General features: G+C 41.9%; 1 protein-coding gene across 4 annotated transcripts in view; it reads left to right on the forward strand.

Moving 5' to 3' along the window:
- CHMP3 (charged multivesicular body protein 3) overlaps positions 1-7,873 on the forward strand; it is a 50,637-nt gene extending 42,764 nt beyond the window's left edge. For 3 of the 4 annotated variants that reach the window (XM_080686497.1, XM_080686500.1, XM_080686499.1), the window contains 2 exons: positions 639-753; positions 5,041-5,562. In XM_080686497.1, coding sequence (XP_080542623.1) covers positions 639-753; positions 5,041-5,189 — 264 coding nt within the window. In that variant the 3' untranslated portion in view covers positions 5,190-5,562. Of the gene's footprint in view, positions 1-638; positions 754-5,040; positions 5,563-6,625 lie in introns of those variants that run through there. The other variant, XM_080686498.1, reaches the window with a different exon arrangement.
- The last annotated feature ends 4,646 nt before the right edge of the window (positions 7,874-12,519 follow it).

The following is a 12,519-nucleotide window of genomic DNA, read 5'->3' on the forward strand; positions in this document are numbered from 1 at the left end:
CATTCCAGGATTGGGGCCTTGCAAGGACCTTGCTGCTGGACAGGGCTCAGGAGGATATTGTTACTGAGCCCTCTGCCAGCCATTGATTGGTGCATCCCACATTCTGTCCTAACAAGTCCACCCAGCGACCCTGTGAGATAGTTGTTTTTATCCCCATTTTACACAGTAGGAACCTGAATCTTGAAGTTGCCAAGTAACCTACAAGTAATGTTGGTAGTAAGTGACAGATCTGGGGTTTTCTGACCTTATTACCTGAGCTGCCTCAGAGGAAGTGGTGTAGGAAGTGCCTTGTGCAGGTGCTTGCCAAGACAGCTCGGAACACTCAGTTATCTGTCAGCAAGTTGTTCCCCATGCATTGCCGTTGTAGTGTGGGGTACTTTGTGAAGCTCTGCTGATAGCCATGAGAGGCCCACATCCAGGCTTGGTGCTAAATTTGGAGAAGGGTTTCCTTTTAGCCTTTGCCTTTCTGCAGAGAGGGCAGCATCCAGGGTTTCCTGTGGCCAACAGTCTTGTGTGTTAACCCTCAGAAGGGTGGACTGGCCTGGGAGACGCTGAAGTTCATTGGGCACTCGCCCTTAAAGGTGTCTTTTGAGAACAGATTTAACTGTTGGAAGTGACCTGGTTTATTCTGTGTTTAGGCAGGGATCATAGAAGAGATGTTGGAGGACACCTTTGAAAGTATGGAAGACCAGGAAGAAATGGAAGAAGCAGCAGAAATGGAAATTGACAAAATTCTGTTTGAAATTACAGCAGGTATGACCCTGACATTCATCCCTTCTCACCTCCTTTTATGACCATTCTTCCTGAATTCTCTAAATTAGCTAATAGCTTTTTCTTTAGGCTATAACTTCCTTACTTATACATTTTTAATTTTAGATCGTGCAAGTTATTTCTTGAAAAATAAGCACATTATCTATAAACATCTTTTTTAGGACACAGAAATAAAGAGTTTTTTTTTTTTTAATTCCTATAGTTTTCAAGTTGAAAGGTGAGGTATTGGTGTCACAACTGCATTTGGGAGTTTGAACTGGTGTAGAATTTCTGGAAAGTAATTTGGCAATAGCTATCAAAAGCCCTTGACCTAAAAGATTGACTTCTGGTAGTTTACCCTAGTAATTAAAGATGGCTGAATGATTTAACTCAAGGATGTCTGTAATAGTCTTGTTTATAATATTGAAAAGTTCTAAACAAGTTAAATGCCTAATAACAGAATATTGGTTAAGTCAAGTATGTTATATATGTTTTAATGGAATACATTACAGTTGTGATGGGTAATGTAGAAATAAATATATTAGTGACATGTAAATATGTTCATAATGTATTATGTGAAAAAAGCCTTTGGAAATATACATTTTTATGTAAAAGTCACATCTATAGAAAAATAGTAGTTATCTCTGAGTGATGGTTAATAAGGTTTATTTGGGTTTTTTCCCTGTTCTTTTTTCTTTTTTTAAATATATTTTATTGATTTTTTACAGAGAGGAAGGGAGAGGGATAGAGACTTAGAAACATCGATGAGAGAGGAACATTGATCAGCTGCCTCCCACACACCCCCCACTGGGGATGTGCCCACAACCAAGGTACATGCCCTTGACCAGAATCGAACCCGGGACCCTTCAGTCCGCAGGCCCACGCTCTATCCACTGAGCCAAACCGGTTTCGGCTGTACCACATCTTCTTTATCCAGTCATGTATTGATGGACACTTAGGTTGCTTCCATATCTTGGCTATTGTATGTGAAATGACCTTCTTTGTCTTTTGTGATAGCCTTGGTTTTAAAGTCTTATTTTGTCTGATATAAGTATTGCTACCCCTAGCTTTTTTTAAATTTACATTTGCATGAAATACGTTTTTCCATCCCTTTATTTTCAGTCTATGTGTCTCTTTCCATCTAAAGTGGGTCTCTTTTGGCAGCATATGTTGCCTTGTCTTCCAGATCACTGATTTGATCCTCTGCTTCATCTAATCTGCTGTAGCTTCTCACTAGTATATTCTTCCTCTGCTTCATCTAATCTGCTGTAGATTCCCACTAGCATATTCGTTTCAGTTATTGTATTTTTCAGTTCTTACTTTTTAAATATATTTTCAATCTATATCCTTTTTTCTGTTTTCTATCTCTTTGTTGAAGTTCTCAATGAGTTCATCTATTTTTCTCCCAAATTCATTGAGCATTTTTATAACCAATGTTTTGTACTCTGTATCTTGTAGATTGCTTGTCTCCATTTCTTATAATTCTTTTTCTGAAGTTTTGTCCTAGTGTTTCCTTGGGGGCATGTTTTTTGTCTCCTCATTTTGGCTGACTCCCTGTGTTTGTTTCTATGTATTATGTAGATCTGCTATGTCTCCCAGTCTTGACAGAGTGAAGTTTTATAGAAAGTGTCCTGTGTGGCTCATTGACACAGTCTCCTTGGTCTTCTAAGCCAGGTGCTCCAGGGGTGTCCCCTTTGTAGGTTGTAGTTGAGCCCCGAATGTTGCCAGCATGTCAGCGGTTTGGTTTGACCCTCAGGCTGACGGGCTGTGAGTGCTGGCCGCCAGTATAATGGACAAGGTGTGGTGCAAGGCTGATCCCACAGAGCTGGAGTCACTTTGGTGGGGCTCTGGTGCCAGCCAAGTCTGACCTTAGGGTGTGTCAGTTGTGGAGCTATTTGGTTCAGGCTCTGGTCTAATCTGAAGCTGGCCACTAGGTTTGTTGGGCCTGAGGCCTCTTGGGAGCGGTTCTGGTGCAGGCCAAGGTCAGCCACCACTTGTGCTGGGCTTGGGACCACTTGGCAGGAGTTAAAGTGATCTGCACTTGTGTTGGTTTGGAGGTGTTTGAGAAAGGCCACACTGTGAGCCAAGGCTGGCTGCCACTTGTGCCAGGCTTGGGACCCTTTGCTGGGCACTACGAGGTGAGCTCAGGCCAACTGCGACTCGTGCCTGCCTGGCTTATGGCTGCTTAGTTGGAGCTACTTTATAGGCCACACTGGCTCCGCTTATGTCAGGCTTGGGGCCACCTGATAGGAGTTACAGTGTATGTTGAGACTGTTACCACTTGTGCTGGTCTTAGGAGCTACATGCATGCTGAGGCCAGCCATCACATGTGTGGGATTTGTGGATCTTTGAAAAAATCTGCAGTGCAAGTCTAGAGTGCCCATCACTCATGTGAGGTGTACAGATTTTGGGGAAAGTCTGTAGCTTGAGCCAAGGTGGGCTGCTTGTGTGAAAGAGCTGCTGTAAGAGGCTCAGGCCAGGCAAGGGACTTGGGTGGGGCAGGGTTTTGGTATCACCAAGGCAAGGTGAGCGGTGTTAGCCAATTTAAACGAGAGAACAAATTTGATACCTTCTAGTACTTTGACCCCTGGAGAGAGTTGCCTTCTCCCCTATCCCTCCAGCTCTTTCCCTGAAATTAGTCAATTTAGTTCCTCCCCACATGCCCCTCCTCCCCATAAACCCCTGATGCTTTTCAAGCTACTGACCCTGTGCTGGAACTTAGAGCCAGTGAGTATGTGAATGAGTGAGTCTGTGTGGTCCCCATACAATTAGCACCTCAGTCTCTAGCAGCCCTTCGTATTTCTCAGAAGCAATCCCTGCTAATCTTCACAGCCAGATATTATGGGCACTTCCCTTCCCAGCACTGGAAAGTGGTTTGTGTCTGAGATCCCTCACTCTCCAGGGGGACCTCTGCAGCCGAGATACCTCTCCCATTTCTTTTCTTTTTTTAAAATATGTTTTTAGAGAGGGAGAGAGGGATAGAAACATCGATGAGAGAGAAACATCAGCATCAATCAGCAGCTGCCTCCTGCACACTCCACACTGGGGATCAAGCCTGCAACATGGGCATGTGCCCTGACTGGGAATCAAACCGGTGACCTTTTAGTGCATGGGTCAACACTCAACCTCTGAGCCACACGGGCTAGGTTCCCTCCCATTTCTTAATTGCCACACCGTGGTTGTGAGATCTGTTCAGCTAGATGTGAATTCTGTTCAGCTACTCTTCAGGGGGTTCTCAGTGATGGTTCTATAATTCACTTGCAGTTTTGATGTGATTGTGGGAGGAGGCGAGTACAGCATCTACTCTGCCATCTTGATCAGAAGTTGAGTTTTCAATCTTTATTTTTACTTCTGGATTTTCTGAGTTTTATGTTTGATATAATATATATAATTGGTGAGATTTAATTATTTTTTTTATTAGTTTTAATTTGTTGGGGGAGAGAGGAGTAGTTACTCCATACTCCAGAAAAACATTTTTTGAAGATTTAGAAACAATTCAGTTAGATTTGAAATCTTCATGAATCTTGAAAATTAAGTATTCAATAGTGTTTAGGAATTTAGATCAAGAGCTTCAGAATCAAAATTCTTTTTTTTAAATTTCATCTTTTCCATCACCATTTATTCCCTCTATGCCCTCTCCACCTCTCCCACCCCCTCCCCCCACAATCACCACACTGGTGTCCATGTCCAAGAGGTCTCTCTCTCTCTCTCTCTCTCTCTTTTTTTTTTTTTGCTTAGTCCCTCCACACCTCTGCCCCTGCCACCAGATCTGTCTGCCTGCTCTTATGAGTCTGTCCCTATTGTGCTTGGTAGTTCAGTTTGTTCATTCACAACCAAAATTCTTAAAATCAAAATCTTTATGGTTGCCGAAGCCGGTTTGGTTCAGTGGATAGAGCGTTGGCCTGCAGAATGAAGGGTTCCGGGTTCGATTCCGGTCGAGGGCATGTGCCTTGGTTGCGGGCACATCCCCGGTGGGAGGTGTGCAGGAGGCAGCTGGTCGATGTTTCTCTCTCATCGATGTTTCTGGCTCTATCCCTCTCCCTTCCTCTCTGTAAAATATCAATAAAATATATTTTAAAAAATATTGAAAAAAATCTTTATGGTTATTATGACTTCAGTGTCATTACAAGTTGGTATTTGCACATTTGTCATCATGAGCAAAACCTCAACCAAAACAGCTTGTTTTATTGCCCTTTCTCTGTCAGACTGACCCTGGCCTGAAAGGCGGGACGAGGATGGAGCATGTCCTTAAGCCAACGTGTTGTTGATCTGTTCACTGTTTCTTTTCAGGGGCCTTGGGCAAAGCACCTAGTAAAGTGACTGATGCCCTTCCAGAGCCTGAACCTCCAGGAGCCACGGCCGCCTCAGAGGAGGAGGAGGAGGAGGAGGAGGAGGTGCTCGAGGCCATGCAGTCGCGGCTGGCCACACTTCGCAGCTAGGCCCGCCCAGCTGCGCCCTGAAGCTCTCCCATGGCCAGCCCGCCAGGTGTGCGCACACTCCGCTGAACGGCCGCTATTTGTGTATCTCTTGCACTACACCTCTGTGAGGAAGCTTTGCATTCTGGAGAAGGTTTTCTTCACTCTCTGCAGAGGTTTTGGGGTCTCAAAGGATTGTTCTGGGGACATGATGTAATGCATCATTTACAGGAGTAGAAACGGAAGAATCTTTTTGGAGGGAGGGCAAGAATTTGATCTTCTTGCAAAACACTTCTGAGAATAGAGTTCATTGCCTGATGTTGAGGACTGTGTACATTTTTTTGTCTGGAAAACACTATGTGAATGGATTTTAATAAATTTCTGCTTTAACACTTGGTCTCCTTTTAGGTTGTCATGTGCAATGAACTTTTCAGGTGTTTGCTCTTCCAAATTATTTCATAATGGAAATAATTTGGAAAGAGAGCATAAGACTTGGAAGCTCAGAAGGGCTTCTACCCTGTAGATGCTTCTCCCCAGCCTTCACAGACGTAGCATGGGAGCCACTGTGCGCTTTTTGCCATCTGTTTAACTAAAAAGATGCTTGGAAATTATGACCCTTTGTCCTGTTTCAATGGCTGTTTTAACGTCCTGAAGGTTATGTAGAGGGAGGATAGGTGGGCTTTTCTTCCCTTCCTCCCATTGCAAGTTGTATCCAGAGCAGAGAGCTATGAGATTAGGACCTTTTCAGATTGCCTGTCCCTGCTTTGAGCTGGTTGTCTTGGGTGCATGGGACATGGGTCTACCCATAAGTGCTTTCTCTAAGCCAGGGCTGACCAGTGAGAGGCATGGTGTGGCCATGCATTGTAATCAACTCTCACACATCTGAAATATTCCTACGTCACATTTATAAATAATTCAGTAGCAATTTATATTTGTGTTTGAGTTTATAAAGCTGTTTGTTTGACACGTGATCTCACTCAATCTTCACAAATAAGAAAAAGAGCTCACCTTGCACAGGATGCAACCCAGATCCCTGTGGTCCAAATCTTATGTATAGTAAACCAGACAGGAAAAAACCCAGCCACTCATCACAGGTTGGTTTTTGTAGATTGTAGAGAGAATCCTGAAGTTTCAGATGTCGCTGCAGTGAGGCTGTTCTAGTCTCACCATGTAAAACGGAAATCTTGAATCCAGGGACCGTCCTATTACTCTTGATTTTATCTTCAGGATCCACTTTGTTTATTTAAGTTAACATTTTTTAGAGCAGTTTCAGGTTCCATATCACAATGACTGGGAAATACAGAGTTCCCATATACCTCCTGCCCCAACACATGCACAGACTTCCCACTTTGCGTATTCACCTCCCACACCACAGAAGTACGTTTGCTACATTAGTAATGGCCTCTTTCCATTACTAATATGCATATAAGTTTTCTCTATGTCTTTTGATCGCTTGGTAGGTCATTTTATTGCTGAATTTCCATTGTTTGGATGTATCACACTATCCATTCATCTACTGAAGGACATCTTGGTTGCTTTCGAGTTTGGCAACTATGAATAAAGCTGTAAATGTCCATGTGCAGATTTTTTGTGTGGATATATGTTTCAACTCATTTGGGTAAATACCAAGGAGCACAACTTCTGGATCACATGGTAAGAGTATGTTTAGTTTTATAAGAAACTGCCAAACTATCTGTACCATTTTGCATTCCTACCAGCGATGTATGAGAGTTCCTGCTGCTCTACATGCTTAGCAGCTTTGGTGTTTTGGATTTTGACCGTTCTAACAGCTGTGTAGTGGTATTTCACTTTTAATTTGCCATTCTCTAATGACATGATTAATGACATGATGTTGAATATCTTTTCTTGTGTGTGTTGTTTTTTTGTTGTATTTTTGCTATCTGTAGATCTTCTTTGGAGAGGGGTCTTTTTAGATCTTTTGCTCATTTTTCTTTATTTTTCTCCATAATCATTTATTCCCCCTATAACGTCTTCCACCTTCACTCCTCCCTCTACCCACCCCCCCAATTACCACACTGTTGTCCATGTTCATGAATTCTTTCTCCCTCTCTTTTTTTTTTTGCTCAAACCCTCTGCCGGTTTTTGAATTGGATTGTTCGTTTCCTTATTATTGAGTTTTAAGAGTTCTTTGTGTACTTGGGGTAATAGTTCTTTATCAGATGTGTGTTTTGCCAGTATTTTCTCCCAATCTGTGGCTTCTCGTCTCATTCTCTTCACATTGTCTTTCATAGAGCAGAAGTTCTTCATTTTACCGAAGTCCAACTTAGCAATTATTTGTTTCATGATTGTGCCTTTGGTGTTGGATCATAAAAGTCCTCACCACACCCAGGGTCACCTACATTTTCTCCTATGTTATATTCTAGGAGTTTTATAGTTTTGTGTTTTACATTTAGGTCTGTGATCCATTTTAATTTAATATTTACGAATCATTTAAGGTATTTATCTAGATTTTTATTTTTGCACGTGGACGTCCAGTTGTTCCAGTACCATTTGTTGAAAAGACTGTCTGTGCTACATTTTATTATCCTTGCTCCTTTGTCAAAGATCAGTTTACTATATTTATGTGGGCCTATTTAAGGCTCTATTTTGCTTCATTGATGTATTTGCCTCGTCTTTTACCAATGCCACACTGTCTTTACTTTCCACTCTGTTGATTCATGTAGCTTTACAGTAAATGTTGAAGTCAGATCAAGTGCTCCAGCTTTGTTTTTTCCCCTTCAGTATTGTGTCGGGTATTCTGTCTTTTACCTCTTCATACAAACAGTAGAATTGATCTGTCAACATCCACAAATTTACTTGCTGGGATTGTGGTTGGGATTGCATTGAGTCCATAAATCAAGTTGAGAAGCATTGCCTTGTTGGCTAGTTTACACACAGCATGATATTGGAATTAAATGCTCATAGTCCCTGGGCATTTTGGATCTTATGTGGATAGTCAGAATTTATCCAGGTGGGTGGATGGACAGTCAGAATAAATAATAACCACTGTTCCAGCCATTTAAGTAAAAGGATCTAAATGTAGGGCTTGTCTTAATTGTTTAGAGGGGTTCTGTATTCTTCATTCCTGCTTTGAGGCCAGGGAAAGAACAGTGTTGGCTCAGTATCATGTTTATATTCCATTTCCCCTCGAAACTGTTGGACATATTGGAAATAAAGATGAGTCGGATCCTCTCCTGGCCCTCAAAGGATCCACAAGCTGGGAAGGGAAAGAGTGGTGTAAACAACTGCAATAAAAGTGTTCATCTATGCTCAGGCTCTCCATGTAGGTCCAGCCCTGGTGGCACCGGCTCCCACTCTTCCCACATTAACTACAGATTGAATCTATTTGGTGCCCTAAAATAATGTCAAGGGTACTCAGAATAGCATTCCACAGCACCAACTCATTTGTTTTGTTTTTAAACACAGCTTACTTTGTAAAAGTCACTGTCTAGCTTGTGGTAGCCACTCAGCAGCAGTTCACTCTAGGTAGGTTGTAACCTCTCCCCATGATGATAGCTGTTAGCACCCATGGCTCACATGGCCTTAGGCCCCTTGTCTTGCATATTTCCAGCTGTGTCTCATTACTCCTGGAGAGAAGGGGTTATGACTCATATTTGTTCTCAATTAGTACTCTGTCATGCCTGCCTCTTCACCTCTCCCTGACACCCAGCTATGAAAACAGCTGTAAAACATCATAAAGCTTTCAAAGCTCTGAAGCACTGGGACTGTTTTTCTTGTCCTACCCTAGTGACAGATGTTCTTCAAATGCTAATGCATGTTACCAGTTAGCAAGGCTCTTAAGTGAAATAAACTTGGGAAATGTTTGGTTAAAGTAAACATACATAGGTTTCTTTACAACTTCTCAGAGCCTTTCATATGCTTTTTCCAGATGTATTTGACCAAAACAGTTTCTTTTGAGATAGCAGAATTAATATTTTATAGCTACTGAGCCATTTAAAAAATGCAAGTCTTTAAACCACAGTAGGGAAATATCTATTTTTAAGCTAAGAAAATTCTACACATAATTATAGTTTTAAAAAATATATTTATAGAGTGATGTCAGCAAAATTGTGGAGTAGACAGCTCCAAACACTCAGCCCTCCAAAGAAACACTGAAAAAAAAAAAAAAAAAAGTCAACCAACTTTGTCAGAACTCTGGAAAGCAAAAAATTTACACTATCCAAATGAATACTGTATGAAGAAAAAAAGAAACTTAAAAACAAAGCCTGTGGCATCTTTACTTGTCCTTGCCTAATCTGTTTCCAACCTTGGCAGCAGTCTTGAAGCAGCCCACATTATCAGCATGGAGCCCTTGTTCCTAATTGCAGAGGCACGGAGCAGACCTTATTCACAAATTATGTTTGCCTACCCCAGCCGTGGGCAAACTATGGCACGCGGGCCGGATCCGGCCCGTTTGGCTGTTCTATCCGGCCCACGGAGCCGAAAGAGCGGAGGGTTCTCTTGCTCTCCCCTCCGCTCCTTTACTTTGAATTTATATTAGTTCACACAAACACTCCATTCATGCTTTTGTTCCGGCCCTCCAGTCCAGTTTAAGAACCCATTGTGGCCCTCGAGTCAAAAAGTTTGCCCACCCCTGGATCCTAACCTGTCCAGGGTCATTCTGAACAACTAACATAAGGTGCTCATCTTTGGTTTGCCTATCTTGGAACTTAGGGTGGAAAACCAGCAGTCATTGCTTTAAAACATGTTAAGGAGATTTTTAAAATGTGCTCCCTCGGGGGAGCATGTCCTTGCTATCCTCTTACCCCTTCCCCCACAAGCACACATCTCCTAAACTCCCAAGGACCCCAAAAACTTGCAACCAGGGGAGCAATGGGCAGTGGCAGCTCATCCTAAGCTAACCCCCTACACCTGTCTCCAAGGCCCCCTTTTCTCTGACTTCCCTGTTGCTTCTATGATAATAAGCTTTAATAAGCATCCCATCTGAGTGTGCTTTTGCTGTGGCCAGTTCGTTTTTTGCTGAAAAAACAAACACAAACGAAAATATACTGGGAGGAAAAGCCAGGCAGAGGGTTTCTTTGGGATACTAAAGTACTCAAAAGCATCAGTGTATACTGGGGAATTTACAAAGCCACATGCATGCCCTGGACAGGAAATATGCTCAGAAAAACCTGACAAGTCCCTAAACATTCACCATGGCTAATCTACAGGCTGTGAGGTAGAATCATAAATGTCTGGTTAAGTGTTTAAAGATTGCCCCAGCACAGAGTCCATAAAGACAGGGACAGGTGGTATTGATGATTTTTTTAAGGTCCTAGCATTTAAGGAAATCTCAAAACACTAGCTGACTGAACACAGCTAGTCCTTTAACAGCAGACCCTGGCGAGGGGAGAGAGTCTAAATTATGCAATCTTCAAATGTCCAGTTTTCAACAAGAAACATCACAAATCATACAAAGAGACTGGAAAGTGTGGTTCATTGAAGACAAAAAAATTTACAGAAACCATGCCTGAGGAAGCCCAGACGTTGTACTTCCTAGACAAAGACTTGAAACCATCTGTTTTCAATATGCTCAAGAGATAAAGAAAATCAGGAAAACAATGTATGAACAAAATGAGAATATCAATAGAAAATTTTAGAAAAGAACCACAGAGCCCTGGCCAAGTGGCTCAGTTGGTTGGAGTGTCAGCCCATACACCAAAAAGTTGTAGGTTTGATCCCTGATCAGGACGTGTACAGGAGGCAGCTGATTAATGTTTCTCTTTCTCTCTCAAAATCAATGGAAACATTGTGCAAATTAAAAAAAAAAAAAAAGGAACCACAGAAATTCTGGAACAAAAACATACAATAACTGAAATGAAGAAAAAAAATACACTAGCCCTAGCTGCTTTGGCTCAATGGATAGAGCATCAGCCTGTGGACTGAAGGGTCCCGGGTTTGATTCTGGTCAAGGGCACATGTCTGGGTTGGAGGCTCAATCCCTAGTAGGGGGTGTACAGGGGGCAGCCTATCAGTGATTCTCTCTCATCATTGATGTGTCTACCTCTCCCTTTCTCTCTGAAATCACTAAAATGTATTTTTTTTCAAAAAGAAAAAATACACTAGAGGGGCTCACCATCAGATTTGAGTAGGCAGAAGAAAGGATCAGTGAACTTGAATGTATAATAATTTAAATGCTCCAGACCAAGGAGCAGAAAGAAAAATGAAGAGTGAGCATAGCCTAAAGGACTTGTGGGAGACCATAAAGCTCACCAATATATGCATTATGGAAGTTCCAGAAGAAGATGAGAGAGAAAGGAGCAGAAATAGTACTAGAAGACACAATGGCTAAAAACCTCTCATATCTGAAAGATATGAATCTACAAATCCAAGAAACTCAACAAATTCCAAGCAGGATAAAATAAAAGGGATCCATACCGAGACAAGTATAAGTCAAGTTGTTGAACAATAGAGACAAAGAGAAAATCTTGAAAGCAGAAGAGAAGCAACTTCTCATGTACAAAGGACCCTTAATAAGATTAACTGCTATTTTCTTTTAAGAAATATTTATTAAATTGATTGGGGTGACATTGGTCAACATGAATATATAGGTCTCAGGTGTGGGTTTCTATGTTATGAGATCTGCATATTGCACCATGTGCCCACCACCCAAAGTCAAATATTCTGTCACCTTATATTAGGACTCCCTTCTCCTCCAACCCCCTTCCCTCTGGCAGCCACCACACTGCTGTTTGTGTTCACAAGTTTCAGTTTTATATCCCAAATATGAGTGAAATCATATGGTTCTTAGCTTTTTAAAATATATATATATATATTATTGATTTTTTACAGAGAGGAAGGGAGAGGAAGAGAAAGTTAGAAACATCGATCAGCTGCCTCCTGCACACCCCCTATTGGGGATGTGCCCGCAACCAAGGTACATGCCTTTGACCAGAATCAAACCTGGGACCCTTCAGTCCACAGGCCAACGTTCTATCCACTGAACCAGATCGGCTAGGGCTGGTTCTTAGCTTTTTCTTATTGACTTATTTCACTTAGCATAATTTCTCAAGGTTCATCCATGTTGTTGCAAATGGTGCTGTTCCATCCTTTCTTATGGTTTAGTAGTATTCCATTGTGTTTATGTACTACATCTTTATCCAGTCCTCTATCATGGGACAATTTGGTTGTTTCCATGTCTTGGCCACCGTGAATAATGCTGCAATGAACATAGGGGTGCATATCTCTTTGTGAATACATCATTTCAGGTTTTTCGGGTATATAACCAGGAGAGGGATTGCTGGGTCATATGGTAGTTCTATTCTTAACTTTTTGAGGAATCACCAGACTGCTATCCATAGTGGTTATACTAGTCTACATTCCCACCTGTAGTGAGTAAAGGTTCCCATTTTTC

The sequence above is a fragment of the Plecotus auritus genome, assembly GCF_963455305.1.
Source record: "Plecotus auritus genome assembly, chromosome: 8".
In the NCBI taxonomy this organism is placed as follows: Eukaryota; Metazoa; Chordata; class Mammalia; order Chiroptera; family Vespertilionidae; genus Plecotus; species Plecotus auritus.